Source organism: Melitaea cinxia, chromosome 30 (assembly GCF_905220565.1).
Source record: "Melitaea cinxia chromosome 30, ilMelCinx1.1, whole genome shotgun sequence".
Classification (NCBI taxonomy): Eukaryota; Metazoa; Arthropoda; class Insecta; order Lepidoptera; family Nymphalidae; genus Melitaea; species Melitaea cinxia.
Genome location: NC_059423.1, coordinates 1742416 through 1761283, shown reverse-complemented (window position 1 = coordinate 1761283; position 18868 = coordinate 1742416). Strand labels below are relative to the sequence as shown.

Genomic DNA, 18868 nt, shown 5'->3' with positions numbered 1-18868 from the left:
CTTGATTGATTATTTCTCGCAATCAAAGCGGCTACCAGATGTGTTACTTGTGGATTTGATCCCAGATAGGGTTTTGATACTTATGTAGTCTGTCTCCAGACCCAGTACCAGATTATGTCGCACTAGGAACTTGGGGATTTCAAGCGGGGGGTTTCAATGAGGCTGGCAACGCACCCACAAAACTTACCACGTTTTTTATATAACTTGGTCGGCAAACAAGCGTACCGCTCGCCTGGTAGTAAGCGATTACCGTTGTTTATAGATGTTTGCAAGACTAGAAACATCGCAAGCGCATTGCCGACTCTATTGCGCCAAAAATGGCGTTAACTCATGTGTTTTGCCCATAGTCATCACGCTGGGCAGGCAGGTTGGTGACCGCAGGGCTGGCTTGGTTGCGCCGAAGACGCTGCTGCCCGTCTTCGGCCAGTGTATTTCAAAGCCAGCAGTTGGATGGTTATCCCGCCATCAATCGGCTTTTTAAGTTCCAAGGTGGTAGTGGAACTGTGTTATCCCTTAGTCGGCTCCTACGACACCCACTGGAAGAGAGAGGGTGGCCATATTCTAACTGTCGTAACCACACAGCAATAGATATACACATATAATACTTTCTCCTATATGGAGCACCACTCATCCCAGAGGTGGGACTTTAACAGATTTATTAAGTTTAGTTCAGATATATGGAATAAAATTAATGAAAACATTCTTACTGCCAAAGTAATACTCATCGAAAGTCTTCACCCAACCGGCGTCCATGTGTGAATGCGGTATGATGTGAACATTCAGCGCTCCGTCCCTCGTGATAGGACATTGCTGTAAAGTGAGTAACATATCCAATAATTGTCTTAACGAAAAAAAAACCGACTTCAATTACATAGACAAGTTGACGAAAAAAAATTAACAAACGCACTAGTCGTCACTACGATTTTCGAGGGTTTCCCTCGATTCCTCTGGGACTCCATCATCAGATCCTAGTTTCCTTATCATGCTACCATCCTTGGTATATTTTCTTTCCAACGAAAGAAGAATTATCAAAATCGGTTCATAAGCGACGATCTCCGAACATACAGTTAAAAAAAAAAAAAAAAAAAATATATATATATATATATATATATATATATATACGTTCGAATTGAGTAACCTTTCTTTTTTTGAATTCGGTTACCCTATACCGAATAACTCGGTATGAGAATTTGTTCTGTATTTGTCCATGTTTTTGATTTTTTTCCATAGAGTAGTTAATAATCATCACTAATTAGAAGATATATACGTACTATATACAATCACTATCATCATCATCACTTCAGCCTATCGCAGTCCACTGTTGGACATAGGCCTGCACAAGTTTGCGTGAACTCATGTGTGTTGCCCATAGTCACCACGCTGGGCAGGCCGGTCGGTGACCGACTATATACAAAGATGAACTATTATACCTATACTGGTTCCTGTAAACAATTTTTGGATAATAAAGTAAGATAGAAAAATAATATAATGAAGATATATTACCTTATATCCACATTCGGTAGTCTTTGCTGTTATATCGCTTTTGTGTATAAAAATTATAATAATTATATGTTTTAATAACATTGTAGTTTTGTAATAAACTTCTTAAAAATCTTAGATTTGTTATACACTTAAGACAAGCACTTAAAACTGCATAATACTATATATATATTTTTAAATAAGACATAATTTTTTTTAAACACAAATTTTTAAGTTTCTTGTAAGTCAGGGTCAATTTTTATTTATTAATTTTATTAAAGAAACGTTTTCAATGTTAAATATTTATTTACTAAATCACAATCTATTAATGTATTAATAAATGTACACTTAACTTTTGTAACAAATCTCTATGTAGGGGTACAAGTGAACTAATTGCACATTTCAGAATCACGTAATCGTACAGTTATTTAAGGCAAGTTTACAGTTGAGTTAATTTTTTAAGTCCTCCTTAGCAATTATTATTCAACTAGCTATACGAATATTAAACTATCCGTAGGAATATTATTGCTATAATATGGTACGGTACGGTATAAATATATGATAATACTAGCTGACCTGGCGAACTTCGTATCACCTTATTTTTTTCTGAAATATAATAATAACATAATATATCAAAATAAAATATAGCCTATCTTTTAAGTTGGATCAAACTGCACACGGTGTGCAAATTTGACTAAAATCGGTTAAATAGTTTAGGAGTCCACTGAGGACAAACATTGTGACACGAGATTTATATAACTATACTAGCTGACCTGGCGAACTTCGTATCACCTTATTCTTTTCTGAATAATAACATAATATATCAAAATAAAATATAGCCTATCTTTTAACTCTTATTATCCCAGTGTTCCATTTTTAAAACGGTTACATTTTTATTTTTTATTTGAATTTCTGAATGCATCTTTAAATTAATATTTTTATGTTGGTATTACTAACAATACTAGCTATCAGTTGTATAAATGTCATTTCTCTTCGCGCGGTTTTTTCTATCCATAAACCTATTATTGTTTGAAAGTTTTTAGTGGAAATTATGGCAAACAGAAAAAAGTAAGTAACTATAATGTTTTGTAGTACACTATTGAATATTTATGGTTTATGCACATGTTGTATCATTGTTATATCGTGTCATAATACGTTTTCACAAATAAAAGTTGTTATTTGTGGGTAAGTGTGATGGTAATGTACCGTTCCATTATTTGAGCAGTAGGAACATACGCACATGTAATTTTTATACATTGAGATTTATACTTTGTCAGTATTGCATCAAAATTGTGGTATTATTTTATTGCAGATTAAATGTGGATCAAATAATCTCCTATTTAGAAGAAGATGACGATGTGTTTTCCGCTGATATTTTCATCACACCTCCTGATAATTGGCAAAATAGCGACGAAGACAGTGGTGACGAAGAGTTTGCAAGTATAAATAATTTGTCAAGACATCAATTACTTGCAGAAGCTGAACTTCGGGTCACCAGATCGTTTCATACTGAATCTACCGTAGTGAATGAGCTCGTTGGAGATGAAGCTAAAGTGGACCCAATACCTTCCACATCGTCAGTGACGCAGTCTCCACAGCCCAGCTGCTCGTCGTCAGTGACACAGCCTCCGCCAAAAAGAAGACGCGTTGAAGTCACAAGAAAGTGGAGGTTTGTAGATATTCCAGAAAAGGCTGGAAAAGAGCACTGTGAACCAGATTTCTTAGAAAACCTTCGAAATCCTATTCAGTTTTTCGAACTTTTTTATGATGAAGAGGTGTTTGAATTACTCCGATCAGAAACAGAGAAAAATGGAATACAAAAAGGGAAACATGGATTTCGAGTTTCAACAACAGATATAAAACATTTTATTGCTATTTTATTATTGTCTGGATATAATAGTGTATCGAGATACAGAATGTATTGGGAGCAAAAAGTTGACTGCAGTTTTCCAACAATTGCAGCTCTTATGTCAAGAAATCGGTTTGAAGAGTTATTGCGTTATTTCCATGTTGCTGATAATAATAATCTTGACCGTAATGATAAGTTTGCTAAAGTACGTCCTTTATGGAACCTGCTCAATGCTAGGTGGATAAAATATTATCCTGGCGATAAAAACTTGAGCATCGACGAATCGATGATTCCATATTATGGTAAACATGGAACCAAACAGCACATACATGGCAAGCCCATTCGCTTTGGTTACAAAAATTGGTCCATTTGTACGCGGCTGGGCTATTTAATATACGGTGAGCTTTATCAGGGAGCTAGTACCGGAAATACTCATCCTGAATTAGGTGTTGGTGCCTCAGTGGTTCTGGATCTTATCTCAAAATTGCCACAAGGTAGCTACAGCTTTTATTTCGATAACTTTTTTACATCTCTACCACTTCTTGACGAGTTGCAAAAAATGGGTCACGACGGAACGGGGACTATACGAGCTAATCGAACTGAGAAGGCACCTTTGAAAGATCCAAAAGAAATGAAGAAAACAAGTAGAGGATGTCATCACCAATGTACAGATACATTATCTAACATCACTCTTGTAAGATATAATGACAATAACATTGTCACAGTGGCCTCGACTCAATGTGGTGTTGCACCTATAAGTAAAGTGAAACGTTACTGCGACAAACAAAAAAAAGACGTTGAGCAACCCCGTTGCATTGTAAATTACAATAAATATATGGGTGGCGTGGACCGACTTGATCAAAATGTGGGTTGTTATAGAATCGCGATTCGTCTGAAGAGATGGTACTGGCAGTTGCTCATGTTTCCATTAAATGTCGCAGTCAATAATGCTTTCCAACTTTACAAAATATCCCCAGCTGCAAAAAAACATAACGGTACGCCACATGATCTTTTATCATTTACGAGAGATATTGTCTCTACATACTTTCTGATGAAAGATTCAGCCCCTACTACTTCAACCATGTCAACTCCTAGATCTTCACTAGCAGTAATAAAACGTGTGCCCGATGATATTAGATTGGATGGTAAAGGACATCTAATTGACAAACAAAATAAACAAACACGATGTGGTTTATGCCACAAAAATACAACAATGAAGTGTATCAAATGTAATGTTGCATTACATAGCAAATGTTCCATTTTTTTTCATACTGAATAACACATATATCTAACAATGATTGTTACGTAATAATTATAAGATTTAAAATATATGTAAGTTTATCTAATTTTTTACTAGTGCAATAAATAAAAAATGTGAATAAAATAGTTTTATTTCCAAACGAAATCCGTAGCCACTAATAGTATTTTACATGTATGTATAAGCCTAGTGTTCCATTATTGGAACGGTTACAAAACTAAAAATCTAAATGAGATATATTTTTTTTAAATATTTGGGTATAATTATACTTCTATAAACACGCACCAATCCTATTTTCATAAAAATTAGACCTGTTTTACTAAGGTTGGGATGATATGGGTTAAGTTGGATCAAACTGCACACGGTGTTCAAATTTGATTAAAATCGGTTAAATAGTTTAGGAGTCCATTGAGGACAAACATTGTGACACGAGATTTATATATATTAAGATTAAGATGGTATGCGACGCGGCGGCTTGTCCAGATAAACTCTTGTGAGTTTTCGTGGCAGGGTTATGAATAAGTGTTACGTATGTGTCTTTTTGTATTTTTGAACATATAATTTGAAAAAAAAAATCGTACTTAATAAGTATAATAAATAATTATTACACATACACTTTACAAAATTACAAAAAAGTATTCCGTCAATCATGTTGACATTGTTTCAAAATAAAATCCGTCATATATATAATTTTAATAATTAATTAATTTACATAAACAAAAACATCAATAAATTTTTTAGTTATGGAGGCCGGTAGAGCAAGCAATTATCTATAAAATGATATATAATTTATGTGAAGTAATTGTAAGGTTTTTTCTAAAAATGGAGGCAAACATCATAACCTTAGCGTGTTAATATATATTATTGTTTTAAAACAAAGTGTGTATTTGACAAACACCAGAAAAAGAAGGAATTTTAATATCCAACTGCTGGGCATAGGCCACTTTTTTCGTGTAGGTGAAGCTTAATCCACTACGCCGCGCGCCGCTCCATTGCGGCTTGGCTGATATATTCCATATCACGCGTAACGATCGCTGTCAAATGTCTATAATAGTAGCTTTACCTTCTTAGAAACGGTAGCAAGGTACCTGAAGAAAAAATACCAGATCGCAAACAGATATTTGTTCAAACACAAATATCAATATTTACGCACCGCTCAGCCAAATCCACTCCAATTTATTTAGCATTGTGAATGATACTTTACAAATTCAATACGACCTGGGTTCGATTTCTCGTTAATATCAACACGATCGTTTTTCCTAAACATTCATTATTCACGACACAATTGTAAGAATCCGTTTGTTTCAATTTCAACCTCTGTATTTACTTTCTAATTAGTAGTAGAATGAAATTAATAATAATCATTATCATTGACCTTAATCCGTCTATTGCAGACGATTTAGACAGTGTCAGAAAGACACTGTGTCGCCTAGGACACTCTTCAGGAAAACGTAGAGTTGCCTAAGTTCTGCGCCACCCTCTCGACCTCACTGGCTAGACCCACAGGAACGACGAGTCGATACGTGTGGAGCCAGTGCGGCTGCAGGAGTTTTTCGCATTTTAGAGCTATGCCATGAATGCTTGACGGAGACCAAATTCCGGGTTTCAAATGAAGTTTTCCTTCTCCAGGACCCTGATGATTTTGAGCCAGGTTTATCCCTCGGTCGCTTTTTACGAGCCCCACGGGAAGAAAGGGGGTGGTGCTATTCTACTCGGCCGACACCACACGGCTCAAAATAATAATACACTCAAACGTTAACTCACACCAATAAAGAAAAGCTAAAAAAGTGTGTGTGTCAGCTCCGACGCACGACTGGAGTTTACTCCTTCAGATCGACTGTAAATAGGCACAAAAAAGGCTTACTAGGTTAAGAAAAAGATGAATACCATATCAAATAAGCGAATCAAACAACAACGTAAACAACGTTTTACAAAAACGTAACGAGGTCATTCGTTCAGTAGTTTTCCTCCTCACATTTTTTTCATACCGGGAGTAATAAATGAAAATCGATTATTAGGAGTAAACTCCTAAAACAATATAAAAGTGTAACTATCTTGCAAAAAGAGCTATTAATTATGTTATAGCTCGAGGTCTGGAGTTCGGGGTATTTTTTTAATAAGGTAAAAAAAATATTTTTATGTTTAAACGCACTCAAGCAGGGTCGTATGTTCCTCTGCAACTGTCGATAACTTTGTATTAGGTCAGCCCACTGATATATATTCTTATTAATATATTTTCATATAAATCATACATATGAAACTATAAATATAAATACTATAAATAATTAAAAAAAAAAACGAGTGTCCTTTAGACCACACGACTGAAGTAAAACTTCTGCACAATAAGCCTGCACTGTGTCTTAGATATACGAAACGTAACTGGCTATGAGAGAAAGAGAGAAAGAAAATGTGTACGCGCAACTGTCTCTCTTGCTCCGTTCACCTCGCTCGATCACACTTATCGTAACACTCTCGTCTCGCATTCACCAGCTTACTCCCCAAGTCAAACGTGTGTTTTACTTTGAAAATAAAACTTCATCGAACTCGAGATGGGCATGGACCCACAAATTTTGAAATAATTACTTATTAACCATATTCTTTAATGTATCAACATAAAAAAGATAAAACCGAATGATCCAAATTTAATATCGATTTTATTGCCATGTAAACGTTTAAAAAATATTAAAATTATACAATGCAATGGTAAATAAATATCATAATTATGAAACCAATGTTTATTATTGGCTACATAAATAATATTACATTATTTTTACGTAATTGTTATACGAGATTTTATCCGTAACACTTTTTATACGTATCCAAAAGTGTGTTTCTTCTCTGACTAAAAGAAAACTGACTTCAATTTATTTTTAACAAATATATTACAAACAAAGCTTAAAGACGGTAACAGATTATTTATTTTTATTTATTTACTTGAAAGCCAGCGTAATACATACATGCGTGACCTGTTTTACCAGTTCTGGTCCGCAGGCTAGATACAAATTTGGACAATTATCTCCTCTCAATTGAAACTTCGTAAATACGTATACCTTATGAATATTCGCGACTGTCAGCTGCAACTCCGTGGGGCGGATAGTGACAGCCGGGCAGTGCCTCCCACGCATGAGAAAAAAAATAAGTTTTTTAGTAATTTCCTCCTAAATTCAAATTTGTCGGATTATAGTTTACCTAATATTTTGAAGCAAAAATAAAGTCAGCTAACCATAACATGGTAGATTACACGTCAGCTGGCTGCTTGAACATGAAAAAAATATATATTTTTAAGATTTCCTTTCAACTAAAAATGTACCTGTGGTAGTTTATATGCTAATATGAATGAAAATTAATATCAGTTGGCTGTATATTGATGGAAAGTTCATCAGTTGGTACCTTGAAAGATGTAACAAAAAGTTTTTACAAATTTTAAAGTCGGACGGTGATGTCCACTAAAACTACCTTCGACCGTGCCCTGTATTATTATTATTAAAAATATATAAATAAATTTCTAAAATAAAAGTAACATAAGTTACTTCTTATTTTATCAGCTATCTGCCAGTGAAAGTCCCGTCAAAATCGGTCCAGCCGTTTCAAAGATTAGCCGCAACAAACAGACAGACAAACAAAAATTGTAAAAAATGTTCTTTAGGTATAATGTGCCGTGTATCCATATGCATTTTGTAAAAGCGGTTATTTTATTAGTACAAACAGATACTCCAATTTTATTTATTTGTATTAATAATAATAAAAAATCAATAAATACACAATAACCGCTTAAACACAAATAAAAAAACATTAAAATAAATTATATTTAATCATCACATATACGAAAATCGTTGTCGATGCGTTCAAATGTGGTGCGAGTGACAGCGGTTTGTAACTATATTTATCTTTGTAAATATTTATCCGCCAAACCGCCGTGGAGCGAGGTGGTGGATTAATCTCCAAGCCTTCTCCTATATAGAGAAAAAGGTCTATGCCCAGCAGTGGGATGTTACAGGCTGTATCGTATATAAATAAATAAAAACGAGTGTGAAAAAATGAAGCAAAACTTCTTTACTATAGGCCTGCACTGTGTCTTAGACATACGAAATGTAACTGGCTGTGAGAGAAAAAGAGAAAGAAAATGTGTGCTCGCACCTCACTCTCTTGTTCCGTTCGCTTCGCCGGATCACACTTTTCGCAATTTTTTCTTCAATAAATCACTATCATAATCAAAACGTATACGCATAACTTTCGAATGACTGCAAAGGATTGGAAACTTCTTGTTGGAACGAAGTTCCTTACGGCAGGCTTGACATTTGGCTGGGCGACCGAACTGAAAAAAATGTGATACTAAAACCGTAAGAAATATATATAACGGAAGTAACGTAATATCAGTCACAGGACTGTATAATATGACGTTTGTAAAACTAAAATATTACTAGTAAACTTTTTTTAAATGATTTATGTAATTTTATACTGTCGACAAAAATAAATCAAGACATGTTTTTTTTTCACTTAATAGTTTGAATTATTATTATTATTATTTTCTTTGATTTATTTTATTTAACGGTATTTGTTATTTTCTAACATACTAAATTTCCTAAATAATTTTATGTACTTAATTAAAAACCAATCAACGAAATAAAAAAAAAAATGAAGAACTAGACAATATATATAAAATTCAATTATTTTTTTCAAATTGTATTGCTTCTATACTATCCGAAGGAACTTCGTTCCTACCTGGTGTCCCATGACACCACATCATTTTTTATTTTTTTATTTCGTTATTGTATATTGTTAGGGCAGGGTTTGTATAACACAAAATTTAAGAAAATAAATGATACACTGATTTCGCTGGGTCAGCTAGTTGAGGCTTATTCTGCTTAAAATAGTTGAGCTTATCCTGCTTAAAATCTAAAGCAACCCGACTGGGGAAATACGTCAATCTTACAGAAGACCAGAGCTAAATAACACTGTATAACCTGTGTGTAACCTGTGTAAGATAGTGAGCTCCTAGGGAAGGCAGGGTCGACAACGGGCTTGCGATGTTTCTGGTGTTGCAGGCTCTTATAGGCTACGGTATTCGCTTTTCATCGGATGGACCGTAAACTTGTTTTCCACCTTTACTTTTAAATATATTTTTATATTATTTCCGCAATATTCACTAAACCTTTCCACCGCTAACAGTGGCGCTACACTCGAGACGGTTGATGTGTTACTGCTATCGAGGTCTGCCTGCTGCTTTATGGTTTTGTAGTATATAAAAGTTTCTTAGATTAATCGTAACAATAAAAAAATTAACTTTATATATATATATATTTATATTTTTTTCTTTCTTCACGAATACAATGAAGAATAAAAGAGTAATCAAAGATTATTTTTAAAAAAAATTAAATTTGTTTCACATTACAAAACCAGTTTCTTGATAGAGTTTATAGTCCATAAAACATGATATGATATATATCATTATGTACAAAGGAGTAAATTTTTAACTAAAGTAGGAGACAGAAGGAAATTTCTTTCTCAAAAGCAGTGGAGCAGTCTGACTGGGGTAGTACCTCGACCTTACAGAAGATCACAGCTAAATAATACTGCTTTTAAGCAGTGTTGTGTTCTTGTAGTGAATAAGGTGACAAGAGCTTCTGCGGGGTAGGGTCAGCAACGCGTTTGCGACGCTTCTGGTATTGCAGGTGTCTATAAGCTACGGTAGTCACTTACCATCAGGTGAGCCGTACGCTGACGACCTAGTTGCATTAAAAAAGTTTTTTTTTTTTTTTTTTATATTACTAGTTCGGCAAACAAGCGTGCGCCTGATGGTAAGCGATTACCGTAGCTTATAGACGCCTGCAACACCAGAAGTATCGCAAGCGCGTTGCCGACCCAATCCCCAATCCCCCCAGAAGTTTTCAGATTACTCTAATCTTTCACCTTATACTGTCGAGTGCAACCTCGCTCTACATGTAAGACGCGCTACATTACATAACGCAACGTGAAAAAACATTATAATACTTTGTATTTCAACGTAGTAAACTATTTTATTTTATTTATTTACAATACTTATTTTATTACGTGAAATTAAGGCTTCTTTAGATAACTTAATGTTTATAAGTAAAAGTTCTTTACGCACGCTTGACTGAGCTCATGAATGCGTGACGAGAGCGTTACGAAAAGTGTGATCAGCGAGGTGAACGAAGCAAGAGAGAGAAGTGCGGTCACACATTTTCTTTCTCTCTTTCTCCCAGTTACTTTTCGTATATCTAATACTATTTTCATATACTTTGTTAATGCTACATATGTTACATTTAATATATTTACGCCGAGTTGCACGAAACAAAATTAAAATTTAAGTAGAGATTAAACTAATTTAATCACAAGAATTTCATAAAATTCTTGCGATTAATCACTACTTAAATTTTAATTTCTTTTCGTGCAACTCGGCGTTAGTTTTTAAATGTAAATCCAACGTCCTGTGCTGGCAGCATTTGTAAAGGGGCGGACTCAAAAGCTATAAGCTGAGTCTACGACCTTTTCACCAGCATTTTCTCTAAAATTTCTGTAAAGTAAACTTCAAGAAGTCTTTTGTTTTTTTTATGCTTGGTGAATAAACGTCTTTATTATAATAATTAGATCTCTAATAATAATAAAGACGATATTATATATATAACGGAGCGTGCTATATTTTAAAGGATATAATTAAATTTTTATTTGATTAATACTGTTGCCATGTGAAATTATTTAAGTGAATAAATTTAATTACGTATTTTATTACGATTATTGTATTTTGGAGCGGGTAAACACCGGATGGAGTTGTCAGTCAGGTGTCAGTTCGGTTGCTGGTCACGTATACTTAATCTGTGGGTCACCTTTTGGATTGAGTGCGGACGTGTGACATGTACTTGCAAATCCATCAGCTCCGAATCAGTTTGTTTCTTTGTAATATTTTCAAAATTAGTTTCTTAAATTATTTTGCCAATTAAAATTAGTTCGATAATATTTCGTGGTGGTATAATTATTAGTTTTAAAACCTTTGTAAAACAACATCCATCATGGAATATCGATTCAACAGGAAAATAATGGTCTAGTAATCTTGACACCATTCCACGCGGACGTGATTTATACCGCAGTCATCAAAAAGTAATTAATAAATAAGTATGAATAAATATCTTATAACATACACACAACAACTTAATCCTTGTATGTGTAACAGCCGACTTATATAGCTAAATATTTTTTGTTTTTTAATAAATATATATAGAAGTTATATATTTATAAATACATACATATCCAGATACATTCGACCATTTTATTTTTTATTTTATTTTATTTTTATAGATACATCCACAGAATACATATAAAACATTATGAACCATTATTACATTATTATCAAATATGTATCCCATTATGGAGTACACAATTATCCACAACTAGCTGACCCGGCGAACTTCGTATCGCCTAACACAAACTTTATCGTATGGCATTAAAGTTCAAATTGACTTTTAAGTATTATCACAAATCTTTTGTGTGGGAGTATAGAAAAGTGTTGTTTTTAGACTTTTTCAGGAAATTTAAATTTTTTTTTTTTGAATTTTTCTCTCCGTAAGAACCATCCTCGTACTTCAAGGAATATTTTAAAAAAAGAATTAGCGAAATCGGTCCAACCGTTCTCGAGTTTTGCGCTTTGATATTATAGAAAGATATACTAATGTCATGAAACAAGTATAATAAAATTACTTCACATAAAATTTTTAAAAATTGAACTGACAACCCGCGGAGCAGAAAACAGAGCCATTACAAACTGCGCCAACGAGCTGGTCTTATTAGTTATTAAGTAAGTTGTGTATTGTAAAAAAAATCTACCATATTTTTTTTTACAAAGTCCGCCACATTAGATAGTTAATTAGTAGGGTTTATACCACTATACCATATTAGTTAGTATTCAAACTTTTTTATATGTTTTTATACAAATAGGGTAGAAAATAAGCGTACAGTCCTGATGGTAAGCGATTACCGTGACCTATGGACGCCTGCAACACGAGAACCTCCCGAACTCAACGCTACCTGTAGGGTTATTTAGCTGTGATCTTCTGTAAGGTAGAGGTACTTCCCCAGTCTGGCTGCTCCAGATTTCGAGCACGATATTTTCTGCTGTGCCCACCTGAATAAAATGCATATATGGCACATATACCAGAGTGGTAATCATTATACTCTTTAATATAATTAAAACAACCATTTATAAATAAATAAATATCTATAACATACACACACGGTCGTCAATTCGTAAGGTAAACAAGTTAATGCTTGTGTTATAGGTAGGCTGACTTACACACCTGCTAATTTTACGTGGTAACAAATGCAGTAATATGTAAATTCTTATTATACACAAACTTGAGGTTCAAATCGAACCCAAAATTATGGATCCGAAAGCAGGTTCATGGCATACTGCAGCAACTGGCCTGCTTGTTATAGTTATCACGAATGACTAGTAATATGTACAGCTAGGTACCGGTCTAGATCACCTTGTGTTAGGCCTTTCCATAATAGTCACGAGTGCCCGTTCTATTGCCAAATATTATTGTTACTAATTATTGTTAGGAACCCAATGTCGAAATTGAACTGATACTTATTAAAATTAACATTTTTTACGCATTATTTGAATAATAAAAACCAACTCAACACACACTACACAGAGTTTTTTTGCGATTATTGTATTTTAAATTCTTTAACGGTTATGATGAGTTTCGCTTTTGAGACCTAACGTGACGTTTTAAAGCCAATGAATTGAACTAAATTAGCCTGTAAATATCTCACGGCTGGACAAAGGCAACTTCTCTGCATAAATATAAAAGAAAACTCGGAACTTTTTGAACCCGTGGATAAGAAATTTAAAAAAATGTGTGTGGGACGCCCTTCGGTCGGCTGGACCGGGTGGTGGCTAAATGAGAATTGCAGAAAACCAGGATGTTTGGCGCGAACTTGGAGGAGCTTATGTCCAGCAGTGGACTGCGATTGGTAGAAATGAAGACAATACAGAAATTTACTAAAAAGTAATTAAATTAATAATTTCATTTCGACAATTCGTTACTTCTTAAAAAACAATAATAATTACAGTAATAGTAATTGCTCTAATTACACACAATTATATACTTTAAGCGGTTCATATTTTTTGTTGGTATGGACTTAGAATCTGTTTAATTACTTATAAACTAATTAAGAGTTATCAATTAGCAATAACTACATGCAACGATCATTACTTTGATAGAATTAAAAATAGTGTTGATTCATAATTTTTTATATAACTAAGTCGACAAACAAGCGTACGGCTCACCTGATGGTAAACGATTACCGTAGATTATAGACGTATGCAAAACTAGAAGCATTGCAATGGCGTTGCCGACCCTATCCACAATTCCCCCCAGGAGCTCTGGTACCTAACTCACCAATAGGAACACAGCATTGCTTGAAAGCTGTATTATTAAGCTGTGATCTTCTGTAAGGTCGAAGTACTTCCCCAATCGGGCTGCTCCATACTATCAAAACTTAGCTAAAATTCTGGACCTACGATTTCCATAAGATCGCCGATGAGGGCACGATAAGGACGCATATGTCGAGCAGTGGACTGTAACAGGCTGAAGAGAGCAAGCAAGCTATAAGCCTATGTAAGACTAATTGCATAGAAAGCGCACTGGCAAACAGCAATACTGACTTTACTCACCATAGGAACACAAAACTAATTGAGATCAATATTATTGAGCTGTGATCTTATGTAAGGTCGACGTACGACATATATGTCGGACTGCACATGATTCTGTGCAAGATATTTTCTGCTCTGCCCTACTATAATAAAAAAATATTTTTGAATTATTGAAATAACCTCGAAATGTTCTTGTAGTTCAAGAGAAAATTCCTAGAATGTGAAAAATTTAATTAACTATTGTTTTAATTCAGATTTCAATGCAATATCGTGAGAAATAATGATTTTGTTTTTTTAATTGTTATTAAAAAATCCTCCAATCGTAATCTTTTTAGTGACAGATAAAGGCTTGATGCTTACAACAATCAAAAAACGGTTTTATTACAACAAAATGGTGTGATTAGGTTATGTACTAAAAGCTAAAAAATAATTCTTTAAGACCTAGCTACCAGATGACACCAATCTTCTCATCAATCTTGGGTATTGATCAGACAAATAAAATCGTTGGGCACGCGAACTTTCTATTATAATGTTTACTCTGGATACGCTACGTCCAACGATTTTATATTTTGTTTCCGAATCCACGACACAGGGGAAAATCCTACTGGGGTGTTGACTGTGAAGCGCTATTTATTTTTCATTATTAAGTACATACTCCGTGACATTTTAAAGATATATATCATTATTATTCTAAAGGTTTCTAGACAAAAATCTTGCATTATCAATCACATCAGCCTTTCGCAGCCCACTACTCATCATTCCAGCCTATTGCAGTATACAGCTGGACATAGGCCTACACAAGTTCGCGCCAAAAATATGTGAACTCATGTGTTTTACCCATAGTCACCACGCTGGGCAGGCGGGTTGGTGACCGCAGGGCTGGCTTTGTCACACCGAAGACGCTGCTGCCCGTCTTCGGCCTGTGTATTTCAAAGCCAGCAGTTGGATGGTTATCCCGCCATCACTCGGTTTTTTAAATTCCAAGGTCGCAGTGGAACTGTGTTATCCCTTAGTCGCCTCTTACGACACCCACGGAAGAGGGGGTGGCTATATTCTTTAATGCCGTAACCACACAGCATTATACATAATTCAATTTTATATTGTCTTTGATCCCTGCACTTGACAAATATTGGTAAAGGTCATACAGATATTTTTTTTTTTTTTTTTTTTTTTTTTTTTTTTTTTTTTTTTTTTTTTTTTTTTTTTTTAGTTATGTGATATATCCACAGGCTTATTATGCCCGTGCTTTTGTTATTCCATATATTGTTATTATTATTTTTTTTTTTAACATGCATCGGTACTTCACCGCAACTTAGAATCCAGAAGCCTTAATAACTAGTCTTAAAATTTCAAATTTCTAAAAGTCGACGCGAGTCCACTGACCAAGACTATTCTACATATTGCTTATTTTATATTCTTATATACTAATTATTTTTATTATATTTACACTTATTTGCTAACTAAAATATATGTACACTTATTTTCTAACTACAATATATGTACACTTATTTGCTACTTACAATGTACACTTAACCTATGTTATTGTTAGTAGTTAGGTACTTTTTTTTTTTTGTGGTTAGGAATCGTTTTGTCCATTTAAATTTAATTTTTTTTTTTTTAATTTTTTTTTTTTTTTTTTTTTTTATTAATATATTATATGACTAATCCTATCTTATTAAGTAAATATATAAAGCCTTATCATTACAATTACATTATCCTATTCCTATACTATTACATTCAATTTTATTATTTATATTACTTACTTTACACTTTTATCTACGCATAATTTATACTTACAATACAATAATGTCTTCACACCTCTACATTTTTCAACATTTTGAGCACATTCTCAATGACGGCAGCATCTCTATGGTGAATGGCCATCTTGAGACTATGCTCAAGGATTTTCTTGTCCGTCATCTCCGCTGCCCTCGCCACAAAGCGACCAATTGCGTCGTCACGGTCGTCGGTGTAATAGACACAGGTGTTGGTGTGTCTAGTCACCGCGACTACAGCGTGCGAAACGCTGTCGTGGATCTTGAGCCTCCTTGTATTTGTCTGGAGGACGATGACGTCCTCATAGGTCTGGCCCTGCGCCTCATGAATGGTTAAGACGCGCGATCCCTCACCGGACCCGTATCCCTGGTCAGTCAGCAATCTCTTCTCCTCTTGCGTAAATACCAGGTACAGGGTTCGGTCCCTTCCTACAGGAATGCGCGCGCCTGTGAGACTCTCCACTCGCAAAGATCGGATCTTTGTGCTTGAGCTGTACACGGACTTGTAAACCTCACTGATGGCAAAGGCGACATCTTTGGGGTTACGATGCGTGCACGACAACTCGCACGAAATAGTCGTTATAAGGGTTGGTCTACAATACCGCATTTCGAACAGGTTATCCCTGTCGATGTACGGCAGTTGGTTTATGTCTCCGATGAGGACTACCTTCTCAGCTCCCGATAGTCGGGCGGCCATTACTATGGCTCCGAAATGGTTCATGAGGGCTTCGTCCACCGTTAGGCGGTTGATTTTTAAACCCTCACGGAAGCCATTTACCAGAACGGAGGCCATAGTACGTACCCTTTGCTTGACCTTGTTGCCATAGCGGTGCACCAGTTTTTCTTTTAGATCTTTAGCCGCCTCGACTGTGGTCGTAATCACGACTTCCGTGTCCCCATCGAAGTCCCTGACTATTCGGGTTGTCTTGCCGCATCCTGGTACCCCGTTTATCCACTCCAGTGATGGTAGTTCCCAGGTCACGTACGGTAAGCCGGCTTCGGCCCGGTCGCCCGTGATGGTTTTTGCCATCCGTAGCATCCGGTCGCCCAGCATTACTTTCGTGCATCTCGCCACTACCACCACCGGGTCCCCTTCGGGTGTTTCAAAGGTTTGTGACTCCTCGTCATTACCCTCAGACTCGACCGCGCTCACGAAGCCTGCTGTGATGTTATATGCGGCCATATACCTACCCGACATCTTGCCCTTGAGTATTTGTCGGGTATCACTGTTGTATATGGCTGCTTCGGCTTCTTCGAGTTCCACCTCCAGTAATCTTTGGTGATCGTACTGGTAGGCCTGCATGATCTTTTTGCAGGTGGCCAAGCTTACCTCGCGGTTTGCCTTAATAATGGCCAGGAACTCGATTAGGGCATTTTCCGCGTGTTGAAGCGGTGTGGACGCCGGTCGAAGTCTCGGTGGTGATACTTGTCCCATATCGGCCCTAGTTCGAGCGGCCGGTGACGCCGCTGGTTGCCTCGGACTATTGTCTTTGGTGAACCTGCTCAGCGCCTCCGATAGTCGCTCTCCCTGTCCAGCCTTTTTGGGAGAGGGGTGATGGGGAAGCTTACTTTGCTTCGGGGAGATGGTTGCCTGGATAAATGTCGCCAATGACATCGAGCTCGGCTTAGATTTGGGTGCGGCCGTTGCCCTACGTAGTTCCACCTTCTGGGCCTCGACCTTTAGTTGTAGGCGCTCCGAGTCGCTCGGTGCGGCTTCCCCGAGAGCCGGCGATGCAGAGGGTGAAGGTGATTTTGATTTTGGTCTTAAGTAACCAAGGTCCTCCCCCCTGTCTTCGTAGACAATGACCTCACTGTTCTTGGAGGCCATTAGGCAACCGTACCTATCTGATACGTCGCCTCTATCATAGCCGACTCTCATCGAATCAACACTGATTCTTCCGGGGATTCCCCCGGGGATCTCGCTCATCCGCTGTAGCCACAAGCTGGACTGCGCGAAGGCGGACGTCTCTCCCCATTCGAAGAGTGCGATCTCTTTGTTTTTTAACCGCAACAAACGATAGGTCGAGTCGCCCTCCTGCTCTTGCGCTAGCGCTGTGATTTTTGTGCGCCTTATGCTTGTCTTTTGAGTGCTACCGTTTATCAATAAGGCGAGTCCCGGTGAAATCGCCAGCCGATTGAGTTCTTCGGAGCGACAGAAGCTTATCCCCATCCTCTCCACTTCGCTGTCCATGAATAGAGCCACGCATCTGGTCCTAATACCAACTTCTCCACTTCCATTCACTTCACTGGGCGAGGATTGTGTCATCCTGCTCTGAGTCGGCTGCGGAGGTGCGTTTTGGTTGGCTCTATTCCTGAACAGGTCCTGGAGTGAGGAAGACATGGTCCTAGTTATTTGGCCCAGAAGGGTGCGGCCAGGAGACATCCGCGGAGCTGTTGTGTTATCTCGCTGAGCGGCTTGTTGGACACGGTTTTGCTCTATTTGTGCTTGTGTGTAGTGTATCTGAGTGTGTGTTGTATGAACGACGGTGTTGGCACTCTGCGCAGGTGTTAAAGCCGGTGATGGAGAAAGCGTGCTGTTTCTCTTTGCGGCTGTATTGACGGCCTTTCTCGCGAATGTGAGGAAGGACGTTCTGCTGGCCTCGCTCTCCAGGATGGTATGGAGCGATGGCTGGTCCAGTTTAATCTGGAGTTTGAGTTCCAGATCCAGCCTTTCCTTACTGAACCTCGGGCAATTCAGTATAATATGCAGAACTGTCTCCTCACAATTCGGGTCGCAGATACACGAGGGACTGTCAGTGAGGTGGAATCTGTGAAGATACGCCGCAAATCCTCCGTGGCCGGTCAGAATTTGCGTGTCGACAGATGTTGGTGCC

At 36.7% G+C, this 18868-nt stretch overlaps 2 protein-coding genes across 2 annotated transcripts in view; one reads left to right on the top strand and one right to left on the bottom strand.

Moving 5' to 3' along the window:
* The window catches only part of LOC123668077 (lysosomal alpha-mannosidase-like), a 51007-nt gene extending 49423 nt beyond the window's left edge, over window positions 1-1584 (bottom strand). The window contains exons 1-2 of the mRNA XM_045601870.1: window positions 1504-1584; window positions 708-810 (exon numbers count right to left, since the gene is read on the bottom strand). Of these exons, the coding sequence (XP_045457826.1) occupies window positions 708-810; window positions 1504-1584 (184 nt within the window). The remainder of the gene's footprint in view (window positions 1-707; window positions 811-1503) is intronic.
* Window positions 1585-2530: 946 nt separating this feature from the next.
* Window positions 2531-4707, top strand: LOC123668076 (piggyBac transposable element-derived protein 3-like). Its single transcript, XM_045601869.1, has 2 exons — window positions 2531-2547; window positions 2792-4707. The coding sequence occupies exons 1-2, from the start codon at window positions 2531-2533 to the stop codon at window positions 4605-4607; spliced, it is 1833 nt and encodes a 610-aa protein (XP_045457825.1). The 3' UTR covers window positions 4608-4707.
* The last annotated feature ends 14161 nt before the right edge of the window (window positions 4708-18868 follow it).